This window comes from Dipodomys merriami, unplaced genomic scaffold (genome assembly GCF_024711535.1).
Source record: "Dipodomys merriami isolate MVZ:Mamm:240054 unplaced genomic scaffold, mDipMer1.0.p SCAF_62, whole genome shotgun sequence".
Taxonomy (NCBI): Eukaryota; Metazoa; Chordata; class Mammalia; order Rodentia; family Heteromyidae; genus Dipodomys; species Dipodomys merriami.
Window position 1 is genome coordinate 5,040,360 of NW_027206202.1, and position 18,723 is coordinate 5,059,082.

The 18,723-nt window shown below is 44.2% G+C and overlaps 1 protein-coding gene across 3 annotated transcripts in view; it reads left to right on the forward strand.

Annotated features, from left to right (window-relative positions):
• The first annotated feature begins 139 nt into the window (after positions 1–139).
• The window catches only part of Palb2 (partner and localizer of BRCA2), a 28,032-nt gene continuing 9,448 nt past the window's right edge, over positions 140–18,723 (forward strand). Inside the window, exons 1-9 of one of the 3 annotated variants that reach the window (XM_070004326.1) lie at positions 140–274; positions 1,478–1,537; positions 2,255–2,354; positions 5,780–7,201; positions 11,231–11,892; positions 13,323–13,394; positions 16,843–17,004; positions 18,224–18,309; positions 18,523–18,684. In XM_070004326.1, coding sequence (XP_069860427.1) covers positions 227–274; positions 1,478–1,537; positions 2,255–2,354; positions 5,780–7,201; positions 11,231–11,892; positions 13,323–13,394; positions 16,843–17,004; positions 18,224–18,309; positions 18,523–18,684 — 2,774 coding nt within the window. In that variant the 5' untranslated portion in view covers positions 140–226. Of the gene's footprint in view, positions 275–1,477; positions 1,538–2,254; positions 2,355–5,779; positions 7,202–11,230; positions 11,893–13,322; positions 13,395–16,795; positions 17,005–18,223; positions 18,310–18,522; positions 18,685–18,723 lie in introns of those variants that run through there. The other 2 variants (XM_070004327.1, XM_070004328.1) reach the window with 2 other exon arrangements.

Here is an 18,723-nt window from a genome sequence, read left to right on the forward strand (position 1 = left end):
CCTCTATACGGCCCTGCGCCGGTACTCGGCGATCCCCCGGCTGTGCCTACGCAGACCCAGCGGAGGCTTTGATTGGCTGAGGGCTTTTTGGCGCGCTGGGCCGGCGTGGGCCGGCTTGTTGTGCGCTGAGAGGACCTGCTCTGGGTCGCCCGCTTCCCTGACGGGGTGCGTGCGGGGCGCACGCGGGGTCCGCAGGCCTGGGGGCTGGAGTTCGGCCTGCAACCCCATGGACCAGGTTCCCGGGAAGTCGCTGAGCTGTGCGGAGAAGGAACAGGTGCTGCGGGTGGGCCGGCGCGGGACCCGAACCCCCTTCCGGGGGACTTGAGGCTGGGCCTTGTCTCCTCAGCGGCCCGAGGGCAGCAGTGCCTGCGGCCGACGGTCCTCTGAGGGCCGCGGGGCACCGGCAGTGCGCGTGTGCCAGGGTCGCAGGGCCAGTGAGGTGGCGTTTGCCAAACAAAATTAGCCACGTGTAGTTGACAATTGCAATGCAGAAGTACCAAGTGTAGAACTTTGTAGACAAGGTGAAGATCCTGACGCGCTTTCCGGAGCCCCCAGTCTTGAGAAAACCCCTCAAAACGTTGGTTTTTGTTTTGTGCCGTTTATTTGCTTCAGGTTAGCACATCACCATTTGAGTCACGCCTCCGGCTCGGGCTTTTTGGTGGTTAATTGGAGATTAAAAAAAAAAAAGTCTCACAGACTTTTCTGCCCGAGCTAGCTTTGACTCTTTATCCTCAGATCTCAGCTTTAGGAATAGGCTTATCTGTTTCCTATCTGTAGGCTTCTCTGTATGTAATTTGTGGTAGCCATTCAGTATCTTTAGCATCTACACACCCCCAGTGAGCATCAGTTACTGTCCCAAGTGTTGAGATGTCTGCACCATTGACCCGCAAGATGTTTGTTGGCTGAGTTAGGGTCTCACAGTGAGTGATGGGGAAAAGCAGATAACACAGTACTGTATGGTAAATGCTGGGATCAGGAGATTACACAGGAGGGCGGGAGTGTCTAATGTGGACTTGGAGAAGAGTCTTGAAAGTCTTACCTCAGGAAGATGAGGCCAGGTGCTGGTGGCTCTTAGCTACTCAAGAGACTGAGATCTGAGGATTAAGGTTCAAAGCCAGCCAGAGAGGAAAGTTCATGGGACTCTTACCTCTAGTTAACCACCTGGGACAGTACCCAAGCCTTGAGTTCAAACCCCAGAACTGTCACACACCCACAAAAATCTTGAGGTGAGGCTTAGAGCGTCTTAAGAATTGGCAAGGTAGGAAGTGCTCCAAGTACAGGAACAGTTTACGCCAAGTTCCTGAGAGGAAAACTTGCTTTTTGAGCACCAAGAGTGAGTTTGTATAGGTCAGTGCCTCCTCCTCACCACTCTCAGTCTTGCCTCTGGTTCTGGAACGGGATACTCAGGTCTGATACCTGTTTCCTGTCCCTGATTCCAGCTTTTCACAGTTAAATATTCTTACTGTTTTTCTTTCAGCTGGAGGAAAAACTTGCACTTTTGAAAAAGGAATACAGGAGAACTCTGGCCCGCCTTCAGGTAGGTGAATCATCTTTTCAAAGGTGATGTGCAACCTATATAAAAACATTTCTGACCAGGCACCAGTGGCTCATGCCTGTAATTTTTTTTTTCTTTTCTGCCGGTTCTGAGGCTTGAACTTAGGACCTGGGCGCTGTCCCTGAGCCTCTTTATACTCAAGGCTAGTGTTCTACCACTTGAGCCACAGCGCCAACTTCTGGCTTTTTCTGAGTAGTTTATTAGAGAGAAGAGTCTCGCAGACTTTTCAAACGGTGATCCTCAGATGTCAGCCTTCTGAGTAGCATTATAGGCATGAGCAACCAGTGCCCTGCTTTACCCCTGTAATTCTAACTACTCAGGAGGCGAGATCTGAGAAACATGGTTTTAAGTTAGCCTGGGCAGAAAAGTCTGTGAGGCTCTCAGTTCCACTTAACTACCAAAAAGCCATAAATGGAGCTGTGACTTAAGTGATAGAGTGCCATCCTTGAGTGAAAAAAGCTAAGAGGTAATGCCGAGGCCCTGAACTCAAGCCTCAGTACTGGAACAAAAAAAAAAAGATTTGTAGACAAGATAGCTTTAAAAACAGTTCATGGAGTTGGGGCTATATATGCTCATTGGTAGAGCAGTTGTTTAACATGCACAAGATCCAGCACCACAAAAAAGAAAAAAGACGGAAAGAAGACAGAAAAAAGAGAGGAAAAATAAATGTATTTCTTGCATATCCTTGGTTTTCTGTAGCGTGCCCAAAGAGCTGAGAAGATTAAGAATTCTGTTAAGAAAACGGCAAGACAAGATGGCTTTCCAGAAAAGCGAATCACATCACAATCAATGCATTCAGGTAAACCTAACCTGCCTGCTCAGACTGACTTTAGTGTTTAGTCTCCAGGTGCCTGAGGCCCCTGTTCTAGGAACAGTAGACTTTGTAATTGATGTGAACTTCATGCCTTATAAAATTCAAGCAAGCCTAATACTACTTTTTGACTAATGAATAATGCTATATGAACATCCATATACACATTTCTCAGACTTTTCTGGATATGTATATTTTCTATTAGAAAAAAAAATTTTTTTTTTGGCTAGTCATAGGGCCTGAACTCTGGGCCTGGGCACTATCACTGAGCTCTTTCGCTCAAGGCTAGGGCTCTACCACTTTGAACCACAGCTCCACTTGTTTTCTGGTGGTGAATTGGAGATAAGATTCTCATGGACTTTCCTACCAGGGCTGGCTTTAAAATACAGTTCACAGATCATAGCCTCCTGAGTAGCTAGGATTACAGGTGTGAACCAACAGCACCTGGACCCAGCTTTGTTTTTTGTATTTTTGATTCTTTACGACTAAACCTAAAAGTAGATTTACTGGGTCATACAGTTAATTCTGTTTTGTTTGGCTTTTGTGTGTTTTGTTATTGTTGTATGGTGTGATAGCCCAGAATTGCCTCAAACTTTCTCAGTCATTGTCTTAGCCTCTCATGGCTGGTTTAATATTGAGAAACTGTCAAATTGTTTACCACACAAGCTATACCATTTTACATTCCCAGCAGTGATCCATAATGTTCTAGCTTCTCCATACCCTCATTAACACTTGTAATTTACCTTTTGCATATTTGTGTGCGTGAGTGTGTGTGTGCGTGCACGCGCGTGTACGTGTGTGTACGTACGTACGTACCAGGGCTTGAACTTAGGCTTCATATTCTCATTCAGCACGACTGACAAAAAAAAAAGCCAATCCCTTTACCACTGAGCTATACCTCCAGCCTTTTTTTTTTTTTTGCCAGTCGTGGGGCCTGAACTCGGCCTGGGCGCTGTCCCTCAGCTCTTCAGCTCAAGACTAGCGCTCTATCACTTGAGCCACAGCACCACTTCCAGCTTTTTCTGCTTATGTGGTGCTGAGGATTCAAACCCAGGGCCTCATGCATGCAAGGCAAGCACTCTACCATTGAGCCACCTTCCCAGCCCCTTATTGTATTTCTTAGTTAACTAGTAATGTTAAAAATCTTTTCATGTGCCACATGTGAATCTTTGGGAAAATGTTCATATCCTTTGTCCATTTGATTGTGTTTTAACTGTTGAATTGTGAGTGTACTTAGTAATACCTAGGTACTAGAGTCTTAGAGAATATATGATTTGTTAACAGTTATCTCTAGTTTTGTGATCAAAAATCACTCTCAATTGAGTTGTTTATTTAGTTGCTCCTCAAATTTTAGGATTTATACTTAATGTTTAAATACTAGAAAGATTTTTTAATATGAATGTGCATATACAGTGAATACTAGAAATATTCTGAAATTAGGGATGTGCGTTGTGTTGATCAGTGGCAAAACCCTTGCCTAGCAGGAACAAGGCTCTGGATTCCATCTTTGGCACCAAAACAACAGGTCATTTCTGGGGTTAAAATTCAAGTAATTTGCAATCATACAATTAGGACTGCTAAGTGAGAAAATGATGTAAAAATTACCTGAGGATGGGGCTGGGAAGTTGGCTCAGTGGTAGAGCGCTTGCCTTGCATGCCTGAGGCCCTGGGTTCGATTCCTCAGCACCACATAAGCAAAAAGAAAAAAAGCTGGAAGTGGCGCTGTGGCTCAAGTGGTAGAGCACTAGCCTTGAACTGAAGAGCTGAGGGACAGCGCTCAGGCCCAGAGTTCAGGCCCCATGACCGGATTAAAAAAAAAAAATTACCTGAGAAAAACAAAGGGCTGTGGCTGTGGTTGTGCAGCTCAGTGGTAGAACACTTGCAATCCCCAGTACTTCAGAGAGAAAAAAAAAATGTGAGATAAAAAATTAGATTGGGGATGTAGCTCATTGTAAAAGCTCCTGTGTTCAGTCTTAAGTACCAAAGGACTTTAGGTAAGACTAAAGAATTAAGGAGCCAAGCATAGAGGTGTATACCTGTAATCCCAGTAATCAGGAGGCTGAAGCAAAGGGATCACAATTTGTTGGCCAGCCAGGTCTATATAATGAGTTGTCTCAAAATGAGAAATGAAGAGAGCTGGGAATGTGGCTTAGTGGTAGATTATTGCCTAGCATGCATGAAGCCCTGGGTTCAATTCCTTAGTACCACATAATCAGAAAAGTGGCTCTGTGGCTCAAGTAGTAGCGTGCTAGCCTTGAGCAAAAGCAGCTCAGGAATGGTGCCCAGGCCCTGAGTTCAAGCTCCAGAACTGAGGTGCAGGGTGGGGGGGAGGGGGGGTAAGGAGGGAGGAAATTAAGAGAAGATGCCTCCAAGTATTGGTGAGGCATACTTGTAATTCTGGAGGCCCAGATCTGAGGATCACAGTTCAAAGCCACCTGAATCTGAAAAGTCCCCGGTGAGGCTCTCTCCCCCCCCCCCCCAGTTGTGGGGGTTGAACTCTGGGCTTGGGCGCTATCCCTAAGCTCTTCAGCTCAAGGCCAGCACTCTACCACTTGAGCCACAGCGCCACTTCCGGTTTTCTAGTGGTTTATTGGAGGTAAGAGTCTCGTGGAGTTTTCCTGCCCAGGCTGGCTTTGAACCGCGATCCTCAGATCTCAGCCTCCTGAGTGGCTAGGATTATAGGCGTGAGCCACCGGCCCCTGGCAAAAAAAATTTTTTTTTTTTTAATTTAATTTTATTTTATTTGAGAACATACTGTACAGAGGGGTTACAATTACATGGGCAGGATAATGCATACATTTCTTCCCAAGCATTGCAGCCTCCTCCTTTCTTTACCCTTCACCTCCCTTCCCAGCCTCCCCCCTCCCCCCCACCCAATCATACCCCCCCTCCCCCCCAAAAATTTTTTTTATAGACTTACATTTACTTAAAATTCTGTAACATTAATTTTTGGTTTCACTTTTTTTGCCAGTCCTGGGTCTTGAACTCAGGGCTAGGGCACTATCTCTGAGCTGCTTTTGCTCAAGGCTAGCTAGCACTCTACCACTTGAGTCTCAGCGTCACTTTTCTGTTTATGTGGTCCTAAGGAATCAAACCCAGGGCTTCATGCATGCTCAGCAAGCACTCTACCTCTAAGCCACATTCCAGCTCTTATTTTTTTTATTCCTAAGTAAATGTTCAGTAGTTTGTTTATTATTGTGATGCTAGAAGACAGGGCTTCAAGCATATTAGGCAGGTTTTTGTCTTGGATCTGCACTCCCAGCCTTACAATATTTCTAAACAAATATAAAACGTTTCTGTTCCATTTTGAAAGTAGCTAAGTACTTGTATGTGTGTTTGTGTATGTGTATGTTTGTGTGTATGCTTACATATAAGCATTAGGGACTGAGAGACATATATTTGTATTTCTTCAGAGCCTAAAAATGAAGGATGTTTTCCTGACCGATTACAAATCAACACCCAGCTTACCAAAGAAACTGGAGAAAAGACATCTCTGACCTTTGTTGAGCCTAAGTCCTTTAACTCTAAAGATGGCTCAGAAGAAGGATTGCTTATACAAAATGCAGATGACATCCAAGAACATTTTCCCTATAAAGTGAGTGACCTTGATGGGAAGACCAGGCAGAATGAGCTGCCAGGGGAGAGACAAAAGAAGCCCAAAAGAATGTTTGCTTCTCAGGAGACAGAGTGTTCCTTTGACACTAATTCATTCATTGCTTCTGGAAAAAGCACTAGGAATCAGGACACAATCAATAACAAAAATCCTTGTTCATCAGAAACAGTAATAAGTTACCTCACAAGTCCTCAGCCCGAAACTCTGGGCTCTTCAGCACCAGCTACTGAAGCTGCTGGAGAGATTATAGTAATTCCACCAAGTGCTGAATCAGGAAGAGGAAGTCAAATCTCCAAGGAGACCACAGTTCCTTTGCATCTTACATCAGACAGCAGCCATCATCAACACTGTTTGCCCCATGAAGGTCACGGGGAACTTACTGCTCCAGCATTTCAAAACATTAGTCCTTCTCCACCCCTAGACCTGCAGGTACAAGGCAGAAAGATATCCATCTGTACAGATGACCCAGTAGTAAATAACACTATTGGTGCCCCCAGCCAACTGGCTAGAAGTCCTAACTTAGTGGCAGACAATTCATGTAATAGACATGAACTCGCTTACAGTAACTCAGCAGCAAATATAACCCAAGACTTAAAAGAACAAAGTCATCACACTGGAAACTCTTTAAAATCTAGTAACACTCTGGATAGTAGAGATCAGACTGTTCAGGAAAAGGAGGCTCTAAGCCAGTCTCAGAGTCTTACTCTGGAACCAGGCTCTCCTGCTTCTACAGAAATTCAAGCACATTCTTGCACAATGATTGAAGGCCTTCTGTTTCCTGCAGAATACTATGTTAGAACAACACGTCGCATGTCAGACAGCCAGAGGAAAATAGCTCTGGAAGCTGTGATTCAAAGTCACTTGGGTGTCAGAAAGAAAGGGTTTAAAAATAAAGAAAAAGGAACAACTAAAAATGTAAAGCTTTCTAGTGAAGCTGACCAAAGTGAAATCAGCATGTCAGACACAAGCTCAGGACTGTCAAGTTCAGGTCCTTCTCAGGAACCTCTGTCACAAAGTGAAGTCTGCTCTCCCTCAGCATCCCCTGAAAACAGCCACTGTCCTCGGAGGCCTGTCACCAAGTCATCTAGTAGAAGACACAGAGGAAAAAGGAAGTCAGCCTACACCTTGTCGCTAGATCAGTGTGAACAGCTTTTGCCATCTTCGAGCACATTTGGTGTAAAGTGGTTCAGTTTTCACCAGAGTGAAAATGCAACAATTCATGGTAAGAAGAGAGTTAAGGTAAATCCAGATGGGGAGTGAGGAAAGCAGATGATTCGTTGGTGCCCAGTACCTGTACATACTACACAGATACAAGCTAATTGTGTAGTCATAGCATGCTAAATTAAAGTAGAAGCTTTTGGTTTGTGGGGGAGAGAGTTGTTGCTTTTGTTTGTGCCAGTACTAGGACTTGAACTCAAGGTTAGCATTGTACCACTAGAGCTATGTCTCCACTTCTGATTTTTTGCTCTTTAATTGAAGATAAGTGTCTCAGGGATATTTCTGCACAGGCTGGCTTCAGACCATAATCTCAGATTTCAAATCCCCTGAGGAGTTAGCATTATAGGTATGAACCCCAGCTTTGTGTTTGTTTTGTTTTTAATCAGCTTACATTAATTACATGGGGAGGGGGGACTTTCACTGTTACATTTCCACATGTTTACACTATCCCAGTCAGCCTCACCTTCCCTATTGCTCCCTGTCCCTCTTCCCCTGGAATCTTTTTTTTTTTTTTTTTTTGGTCTGTCCTGAGTCTTGAGCTCTGGGCATGGGCACTGTCCCTGAGCCTTTTTGTGCTCAAGGCTAGCTCTCTACCACTTGAGCCACAGTGCCACTTCCTGTTTCTGGTGGTTAATGGGAGAAAGAGTCTAATGGATGTTTCTGCCCGGGCTGGCTTTAAACTGCAATCTTTAGATTTCAGCCTCCTCAGTAGCTAGAATTACAGGTGTGAGTCACTGGTGCCTGGCTTGGAATCTGTCTTTATACTCACTTTAAGATGTGATAAGGAACAAGTTAATTAAAATTACTTTGATTGGGGCTGGGAAGGTGGCTCAGTGGTAGAGTGTATGCCTTGCATGCATGAGGCCCTGGGTTCGATTCCTTAGCAGAAAAAGCCAGATGTGGCACTGTGGCTCAAGTGGTAGAGCGCTAGCCTTGAGCTGAAGAGCTGAGGGACAGCGCCCAGGCCCAGAGTTAAGGCCCCATGACCGACAAAAAAATAAAAATAAATTACTTTGATTAACCTCATTAAAATGACAGAGCCAACATTGAAACCTGGTAGTTTCACTAAGGTAGTTGAAAAGGCACTGCAAAGGAAAATAATATTGGTTGCTTACCAAAATTAAGAAGAGTCTTATCTTCAGGCAGAGCGTTTTTTTTTTTTTGGGTCCTTTGTGGGGCTTGAACTCTGGGCCTGGGCACTGTCCCTGAGCTCTTCAGCTCAAGGCAAGCACTCTACCACTTGAGCTACAGCACCACTTCCAGTTTTCTGGTATTTAATTGCCTAGGCTGGCTTTGAGCCACAATCTTCAGATCTCAGCCTCCTGAGATTTCCACCACTGGTGCCTGGCCAGGTAAAATCTTTTAATGTAAGAAGTGTGTTTTGAATTCTAGAGATGAAGACGGAGATTGGCAGGGTTTTTGTGCAGGATGGTACATCAGCTCCATGTGAAGAGGCCTGCATGGAAAGAATGGGGGAAAGACTTCTGTGGGAAATGATAGCTTGCAGTTTTGTACCACTTCTTTCACTGTTCAGGCAGCTTTTTTGCTGAGACTTCTTGCTCATTCTTACACATTCGCTTTTGCAATATGGAGTAGAAATAAATGAAAAAAAAAAGAGTATTTTGAAGTAACATGAAATAAGTTTGAACTGCACTGTAAAACTTGATTAGAAGTGATCAGATAATAAAAAGGCACGAGCAGCATTTTTAGATAAAACATCTAATACTCCCTGTGGTCTATGGGATATAAGATTTTGGGGTAGCAAGCAAGAAAAGGCTGTAATTTAAACTTCTTAATCATTTTCTTGGGAGCTAATCCTATCTGATGAGTGAGCACAGAAACTTCATCATTGCTTGTGGCTTTGCATGGGATTGGCAGATGTCCTGTGAAGGTCAGAGAGTAAATACTGCACTCTTGTCATTTGTCTCAACTACTCAGCTAAGCAAAGTAGCCACACACGTTTTGTAAATATGCTTGTGTTCCCATAGCACTCTTGTCCAGAAATAGGCAGCAGCCTGCTTTGTACAGTGAACATAAGACTCCAGTCTTGGAGCTCTAATTCAGTTAAAGATAACAATAGCCAAGTCTGGTGGCACATACCTATAATCTCAGCATCAGGAGGCTGAGGCAGGAGGATTACCACTTTTAGGCCAGCCTGGGTTACCTAGATAGACCATGTCAAAAATCAGAAGTGCCATGAACTGGTGGCTCACGCCTGTAATCCTAGCTATTAAGGAAGCTGAGATCTTAGGATCACAGTTCAAAGCCAGCCGGGCAGGAAAGTTCTTGAGACTTATCTCCAATAAACCACCAGAAAACCGGAAGTGGCGCTGTGGCTCCAGAGGTAGAGTACTGAGCTGAAGAGCTTAGGGACAGGTCCAGAGTTCAAGCCTCATGATCGACGAAAAAAAATAATCAAGTGAGCTGGGTGCTAGTGGATCATGCCTGTAATCCTAGCTACTCAGGAGACTGAGACCTGAGGCTCACAGTTCAAAGCCACCCAGGGCAGGAAAGTTTGTGAGATTCATCTCCAATTAACCAGCAGAAAACCAGAAGTAGTGCTGTGGCTCAAAGTTGTAGAGCACTAGCCTTGAGCAAAAGAACTCAGGGACAGCGCCCACACCCTGAGTTCACGTTCTGTGACCAACAACAACAAAAATCACAAGTGGACTGGGAGCATGGCTCAAGTGGTAGAGTACTGGCCTAACAAGCATAAGACTTGAGTTCAAACTTCTGTACCACAAAAATAGTTAATAAAATTTTAAGCCACAGATGACAAAACACCAGTGGCTGGCTCACAGCTATAATCCTAGGTTAACAACTTGAAGATCACAGCTCAAGGTCAGCCAGTTTGCAAGACCCCTTCTCTATCCTTAACTGGATACAATGGTTTGCACCTGTCATCCCAAACCACTTGGGAGGCTGGGAATAGGAGCATTATCCTGCCAGGGCAGCCTGGAGAAAAAGGTATTCAAGGCCCCACCTCCCCAAAGGGAGGCTAGATGTGGTGTGTACCTGTGATCAAAGTAGGCAGATCACAGTTCAGGCCGTCCAAGATCCTATCCTAGAAATAGTGAAAAATAGGAGTGGAGGTATGGTTTGGTGGGATAATACCAGTCAAACTACAATACTGAAAAAAAAACCAAACCCAAGCATAGTGTCTTTGTAATTCCAACATATGTATAATCCCAGCATTACCAAAGCTGAATTAGTAGGATTAAAAGTTTGAGGCTTGCCCCAGCAAACAAACAGAAGAAAAGATATTAATTGTGGGCTTGAACTGAAGGCCTGGGGTATTGTCCCTTAGATTTTTTTTTTTTTTTGGCACTCTACTACTAAAGCCACACCTCCACTTCCAGTTTTTTGCTTGTGATTTGGAGATCAAAGTCTTGACTTTGTTTTCTTGGGCTGGCTTTGAATCATGACCCTCAGATCTCAGCCTCCGGAGTAGCTAGGATTATAAGTATGAATCATCAGCACCCAGCTGCATCTTCTTTTTTTTTTCTTTTCTTTTGATGCTGGTTCTGGGTCTTGAACTCAGGGTCTGGATGCTGTTCCTGATCTTTTTTGCTCAAGGCTAGTAGTACCATTTGGAAATGACTTCATAGATTCTTAGCCCAGTTCTCTTGTGAATGGCAATGAGGGAGGAAGTAAAATGACATGAATTGATTATCCCTGCATTATGTAAGTCATCAGCTGGGTGGAACCTGCCCCAGTCTTCCTATTCCCAGATAGCACTCAGAGCACTACGTTTCCAGGACCTGTATAAGACCAGTCGTTAGCTAACCACTCTTTCCAGGTTTCAGAGTCATGGATGAGAGAAATAAGAAACATATTCTACTGTACTTAACCTTGAAAGCTAACTTCAGGGGGTGTTAATGTCTCATGTGTATTCCTGTTGTTGGCGCTTATTTTTCTGTCTTGGGGAAGGAAAGTCATTGAGTTTATTGAGCTTTAGATGATATTACTTTCAGTGCCCCATTTCATAGGAATGAAGTGCTAAGTTTAAAATTGTCTTTCCTCCATATCACAGATTTTCAGTTACCTGATGAGGACTTTGGGCCTCTGAAGCTTGAAAAACTGAAGTTCTCAGAGAAACCCATTCAACCTCTTGAATCAAAAACGTTTGCGAAGAAGTTTCTTAAGGAGCAACGGATTCCTCAGTGCATAGCTGCAGAAGTGAAGGAGTTGGAAGAACCTACTTTTGTCCCAGGAAGAGCACATCCTCAAACGCCAAGCCCAGAGAGCCAGACTCCCCGCAAGGGCCTTTCTTCCTCCATGGTCCTCTTCACTCCTTTAAACACTGCTGCTGTTGCTGGTGATGAGAGTACCAGGCCTGCCTCAGACCTGTGTTCCCCAGCTTTCCCCACCCTGGGCACCACTCCAGCTTCCAGTTCTCAGGCATCCTGTGAAGGAATGTCTGCCCAGGTTGATGGACCAGCTTGCTCCCTGCCCCACCTTTCTCCCTTGGAAGACACAGTCAGTCTAGCTAGGGCTCCTAAACACTTGGACAGTACAGCCGACCCTCTCAAACTGGATACCAGCCTGCATGTGCCAGGTAGGCGAGGACAGTCTGCCTGTGACCGTGACTCTGGCCCCCAAGCAACACCTGCACCCACTGAGTCATTCCCTTTCAGAGAAAATCAGCTGTGTGGAAACTCATGCCTGGCGTTGCCTGAGCATTCCACTGAACAGGTACAATCGTTTCCTTGTGAATTTTCTCTGAAAGAATGAAATGCCTTAGCGAATGTGGGCAGCATGCCTTTCTTGCCAGTGGCCTCCCGTGTGTGAGGGTTTCAGCACGTTACCCTGAGGTGATTTTTATTAAGGATCAGGCACAGAGTAGAAATGCGATTAATACAAAGTCCCAAGTGACTGAAGAAAGGGGAAAGGAAATGAAATTCCTAATACTGACAAAATCACACTCACTTCTTGCCATTTTATAATGAAGTATTACTGAGAGGCAGATTTTTTTTTTTTTGTCGGTCGTGTTGTTGGTCATGGGGGCTGAACTCTGGGCCCCTGGGCGCTGTCCCTTAAGTCTTCAGCTCAAGGCTAACGCCCTTCCACTTGAGCCACAGCACCACTTCTGGATTTTTTTCTGGGGAAATCAAACCCAGGGCCTCATGCATGCGAGGCAAGCACTCTACCACTGAGCCAACTTCTCAGCCTGAGGCAGATTTTTTTTTTGGTAGGTCATGGAACTTGAACTCTGGGCCTGTGTGCTGAGCCCCTCAGCTCTTCAGCTCAAGGCTAGCATGCTGCCACTTGAGCCACAGTGCCACTTCCAGTTTTCTGGTGGTTAGAGTCTCACAGACTTTCCTGCCTGGGCTGGCTTTGAACCGAGATCCTTAGATCTCAGCCTCCTGAGTAGGATTACAAGTGTGAGCCTCTGGTGCCCAGCTAAGGCAGATTTTTTTATTTTTATTTATTTTTTGGGGGTCCGGTCATGGGGCCTGATCTCTGGGCCTGGGCGCTGTCCCTCAGCTCTTCAGCTCAAGGCTAGCGCTCTACCACTTGAGCCACAGCGCCACTTCTGGCTTTTTTCTTTTTGCTTATGTGGTGCTGAGGAATCGAACCCAGGGCCTCAGGCATGCAAGGCAAGTGCTCTACCACTGAGCCACCTTCCCAGCCCAAGGCAGATATTTTTTTACCTGCTGTGTCATGAAACTCCAGATCAGAAAAGTCTGGCAATCTTTCCAACATCAAACAACCAGTATAAAACAGCAAAGATTCACATTTGGTCCTAGTATTGATTAAAACTAAGTGGTGAGTCTAATTTAGCAAAAGTTTTCTTCCTTAAGGAGAATATCTTTCTTAATGGATAATTAGGAGGTTATTACAAATTTCACAAGCTGCATGGTAAATATCTAACTTCCCATATAATAAGCAAGATGGACTCTTGCTGATGCATATTAAAGAGAGAGGTGTTATATTTCATAGGGAGCATTAAGGCCCCTGGGGAGATTCAGGGTGATTAAGAGGATTGTTAAATGTGGTTCTGTTCTGTCAGTGGTGCTGCTGCTGGTAGAGATGGTTACAGGTGAGGTCCTGCAACCTGCAGTCTGTGAGGGACGCGACACCATAGGCAAAATGCACTGATGGCCTGGCTTTTGTTTCCACAGCCCGAAACAGCACATCTTCCGGCTGGCGATGGCTTAAACCCAGGCAGTCTACAATTGCTTTCAAAGTTAAAGGTCAGGAGACTGTTGTTACTATGCATATGAATTGATCATTGAAAAGTACTCTGATCAGTTTCTGGTTCTCCTTATTATTAAATATACTGATAAATTCAGAAAACAAGTTTGAATTCCTTCTTTCTTTACTTTTGGTTGGTTGTGGGGCCTAAACTCAGCCTGGGCACTGTGCCAGAGCTCTTTGGCTCAAAGCTAAACCACTTTGAGCCATAGCAACACTTCCAATTTTCTGGTAGTTAATTGGAGCTAAGATTCTCATGGACTTTTCCTGCTGGGCCAGGCTTTGAACCATTCTCCTTAGATTTTAGCCTCCTGAATAGCTAGGATTACAGGCATATTTATCCACATTTGCATTTTCAGTTTTATAGTTTACATATCCAGACTAATGCCAAGAACAGCTTAAGCTCAATAACTTAAGTAAATAACTTAGTATCTACATTTAAATCAGGCATTTTGATAGGAAAACAGCTGAGAGTCATGTCTCTCTTACCCAAATAGTATAGTATTTCCAGTATTATTTGAAATTATTTATAAGAAAATGGGATGATTGCTAGTCACTTGTGGCTCCTGCCTGTAATCCTAGCTACACAAATGCTCAGGGACAGCACCCAGGACCTGAGTTCAAGCCCTAGGAATGGCGTTAAAAGAAAGTAAGAAAATGTGCTGTTGTAGTATCATACTCTTATAATCCCAGCACTGAGGAGGCAGAAAAGGAGGATTATATTGATATGTCTGAACTATATCAAAAGAATGAATGAATGAAAAAAGAATAGATGAGACAAACAGTTCTAGATTTTTTTTGGGGGGGGAGCAGTCGTGGGGCTTGAACTCTGGGCCTGGGCGTTGTCTCTCAGCTCCTCAGCTCAAGGCTAGCACTCTATCACTGGAGGCACAGTACCACATCAGTTTTCTGGTAGTTTGAAATAAGAGTCACGGACTTCCCTGCTTGAGCTGGCTTTGAACCGCTATCCTTAGATTTCACCTCCTGAGTAGCTAGGATTACAGGCATGAGCAACTGGTGCCTGGCCAGTTTTAGATTTTGATATAGTGAAATGTTCATCTTTTTTTTACTTTTTTTTTTTCTTTTTTAAAATTTGTGCCTCTCCTGGGGCTTGAACTCAGGGCCTGGTTGCTTGAGCAAGGCTTGTGTACCACTTGAGCCACAGTTCCACTACTCTCCTGCCTAGGCTGGCTTTGAGCCTTGATCCTCAAATCTCAGCCTCCTGTGTAGCTGGGATTACAGGCATGAGCCACTGGCACCCAACTGAAATGCTTTTTTTTTGGGGGGGGGTGTCTGGTCCTGGGGCCTGAACTCTGGGCCTGGGCGCTGTCCCTCAGCTCTTCAGCTCAAGGCTAGCACTCTACCACTTGAGCCACAGCGCCACTTCCGGCTTTTTTCTTTTTTGCTTATGTGGTGCTGAGGAATCGAACCCAGGGCCTCATGCATGCAAGGCAAGCGCTCTGCCACTGAGCTACCTTCCCAGCCCCTGAAATGCTCTTCTTTGTGGTATGATAATTGGAATATTGCCTAGAGGAGAATCACAGCATAGAGGAAAGCTTCAAGATACAAAAAATGCTTTCACCAGTTACATCAGATCAGCTCCAGCACAGACTCCTTGTCTGTGATTCACACTGCTCCATTTCACAACTACTATAGTCAATTTTATTTTATTTTATTTTATTTTATTTATTTATTTATTTTTTGGGTCCGGTCGTGGGGCCTGAACTCTGGTTCTGGGTGCTGTCCCTCAGCTCTTCAGCTCAAGGCTAGCGCTCTACCACTTGAGCCACAGCGTCACTTCCGGCTTTTTTTTTTCTTTTTTTTGCTTATGTGGTGCTGAGGAATCGAACCCAGGGCCTCATGCATGCAAGGCAAGCACTCTACCACTGAGCCAACTTCCTAGCCCCTATAGTCAATTTTAAAACTTAGTTTCTTAGCAATTTTATTATGTTGTTTGTATCTTAACATTTAAGGCCTTTTTTATATTTTCTGCATAGCTAGGGTGACAGGTGTATATCACCACACCTAGGAACTGATTGAAATGGGGGTTAGGCTAACTTTGCCCCTGCTACCCTGAAACTAGGTACTGCTGACCACTGTCTCCACAGTAGCTGGGATTACAGGTGTGAGCCACTGCACCAGCAAAGGCTGGCCTTGAACTCACAGTCCTCCTGCCTCAGCCTCCTTAGAGCTAGGATTATAGGTAGGTTGTTCTCACCTTGTGCCATCATTTTCTTTTGGTTTTACTGACTTCTTAAACTTCATACCTCATATTTTAATCAGTTTTTCTTCTCTCATACCTTTATGATGGTGAATTTTTCTTGGAAATACTGCTTTAACACAATGCTTTGTAGATTTGAGGGTTTTATTGTTTGGTGTTTCAGGAGTTGTGGGGGGCGGCGGCGGCGGTGGTGGTGGTGGTGGTGGTGGTGGTGGTGGTGGTGGTGGTGGTGGTGGTGGTGGTGGTGGTGGTGGTGGTAGTGGTGGTAGTATGTGTATTGTTTTTGGTGCCTATCCTTGAACTCAGGTCCTGAAACTCATAGTTCCTTAGTTTTTTTGCTTAAGACTAGTACTGGACCATGTGCCACAGATCTACTTTTGGCTTTTTGTTTTGTTTTGTTTTGTTTTTGGTGGGGGTGGGGGTGTTGGAGGAGTGGCTCAGTTGGTAGAATGAAAGCAGATACAAGTACTGAGTTTGAGTCCTGGTCTTGGACCAAGAAGGAAAAAAAGTCTCATGGACTTTCCTGCCCCAGCTGGTTTGTAACTACAATCCCAATATCTCAGCTTCCTGAGTAGCTAAGATTACAGGCACGAACCACCACCACCTAGCAGTTTTATTTTTAAGACATACCTCACTATACTATCCAGACTAGTTTTCAAACTCAAGATTCTCTAGCCTCAGCCTCTCAATTGCTAGGACTATAGACATGTCCATCAGTTTGGCACTTAATAGGTTTTGACATGCATTCTTGTCTTCAAAAGGGGTACACTGTGTGTGGTTCAGTGTTATCACCATTAACTTGTGTGTTTTCATCAAGATGCTTCATTTCCAAATGGCTAAGCTCGCTTTTGTGCTTAAATCAGAATGTGTCTGCTGCTAGATCTAAAAGCTATCGTGATTTACATAAATGTATATAGGCAGTATAGCTACATAAGACCCATAAAGCTTTCTTGGAATCTGCATAAAACTTTCACTTCCTTTCTCCAGCATTTCATTTCATCCTTGTACTGTATCACTTGGCATACTTGTTCTTCCTTTCTTTTTTTTTTTTGTACAGGTCCTGAGGCTTGAATTCAGGACCTGGGCTTTGTCCCCTTAGCTTTTTCACTCAAGGCTGGCGTTTTACCACTTGAGCCACAGCGCTGTTTTGAGTACATGCTTGTTCTTGTCATAACATAGACTGCAGGGGTCCCTTTAACATCGTTGTTGTTGCCGTTCTGGGTCAGAACCCCTGCAGTTCCTGTTCCGTGGATGTGAGCGCCCTGTGGTGGGAACAAGCTGGCTTGAAGGAGCCATGCATCATAACTGCTTGTGAATACGCAGTTTCTCTTTGGAAGCCGCTGCGTACGTGGCAATGGGAGAAAATGTACACCTGGCACTTCACAGAGGTGAGTGTGAACCTCCAAGCTGAAAGGCATCTTTGCAGGCTGTGATCATGTAGATTGACAACTTGGCAGAATTGTGCATGACAGAACACAAGGGCTGGCTTATTTCCCACTCCATATTAATGAAAAAAATTTCAAAGAATTGTGATGTGGGTGTCCGTGGGCCACCATCTTGACCCTACCATCAGCATAATGCTTTATTTGTCTTAACACTTTTTATTAAGGACTATACGAGGCCTGTTGCAGGAGCTTGGAATTTTGCTGACTTCTAAACACGCTTATATGTCTTCTTTCCCCTTCATCTCTTTCTCTGTCATCTGAGTAGCTGGGATACACATATATTTTAAGTATAATGTTCTTTACATTCACTGGCTAGAATTTACTCAGCTTTTCCCCTCTCAAAATTAGAGATATAAATAGTATTAGATAAATGCTAGCTTTCTGGGCTTGGTTGCACATGTGTAGTCATAGCTACTTGGAAGACAGAAACAGGCCATAATTCAAGGCCTTGTCCTAAAAGAATTTTGAGTGGGGTACTCTGATGGCTCACAACTGTCATCTTAGCTATCTTATCTCCAATTAACCAGCCAAAAAGAGTTGGATGGCTTAAGTTATAGAATGCCAGCCTTCATAATTAAAAAAAAAAAAAAAAAAGCCAAGTGAACCAGGTACTGGTAGCTCATGCCTGTAATCCCAACTACTCAGGAGGCTAAGATCTGAGGATTGTGGTTTGAACCCAGCCAGGCAGGAGAGTCTGTGAGACCTTTTGTTTGTGTGGTACTGAGGAATCAAACCCAGAGCCTCATGCATGCTAGGCAAGTACTCTACTACTAAGCCACATTCCCAGTCCTGTGAGACTCATATCTCCACTAAACTACAAAAAAAAAAAAAAAAAGTTGGAAGTAGAGCTGTGGTTCAGGTGGTAGAGCATTAGCCTTGAGCAAAAGAAGCTCAGGAACAGCACCTTGAGTTCAAGCCCCAATACCAGCACACACAAATTAGACAAAGAAAAGAAGGAAAAGGAAAGAGAAAGTGCAGTAAGGTTGAGGTGGGTGCTAACTAACCACTGTGTACAAGGTGGCTCCAGAACCTTCTCACATGTACTTCAATGTTGGAAATAATCCTGGTATAGTAAGGCTACAAAACAATGTACAAATTTTGGGAAATGTAGTTTGATTTAAACTGAAACAACAAAATACAATTTTAACTGTGTTTTATCTAGGTTCCAGTGTTACAAATAGTTCCAGTACCCGAGGTTTCTAATCTGGTGTGTGTGGCATTGGGAACTTTGGAAATCAGAGAAATCAGGTATGGAAGTCCCAAGGAGTGACTGCTATTTGATCTTGGTGTGGTTTGTGTGTGTTGTGTTTTCTTGGTCTTTGTTGGCTTGTTTTGAGTTCAGATTCTTTCAAGAATCTGAATTTAAAGGAATATTTTTTTTTTAAATCATGTCGTGTCTGAATGATGTTTGTTTTAAACTTTGTGTTAAGTCTTTTAATAGTTCTTTGCCTTTTGGCTTAGGGCATTGCTTTGGTCCTGTGGTGATGAAAGTGAAAGGCACGTGCTCCTACAATCTGGAAATATAAAAGCTGTGCTTGGCCTGACAAAGAGGCGGCTAGTCTGCAGCAGTGGGGTCCCCTGTGATCAGCAAGTGGAAGTCATGACACTGGCTGAGGATGGCGGGTAAGGAAGGCACCAGATGGTCTTGACTACTAGGTAGAG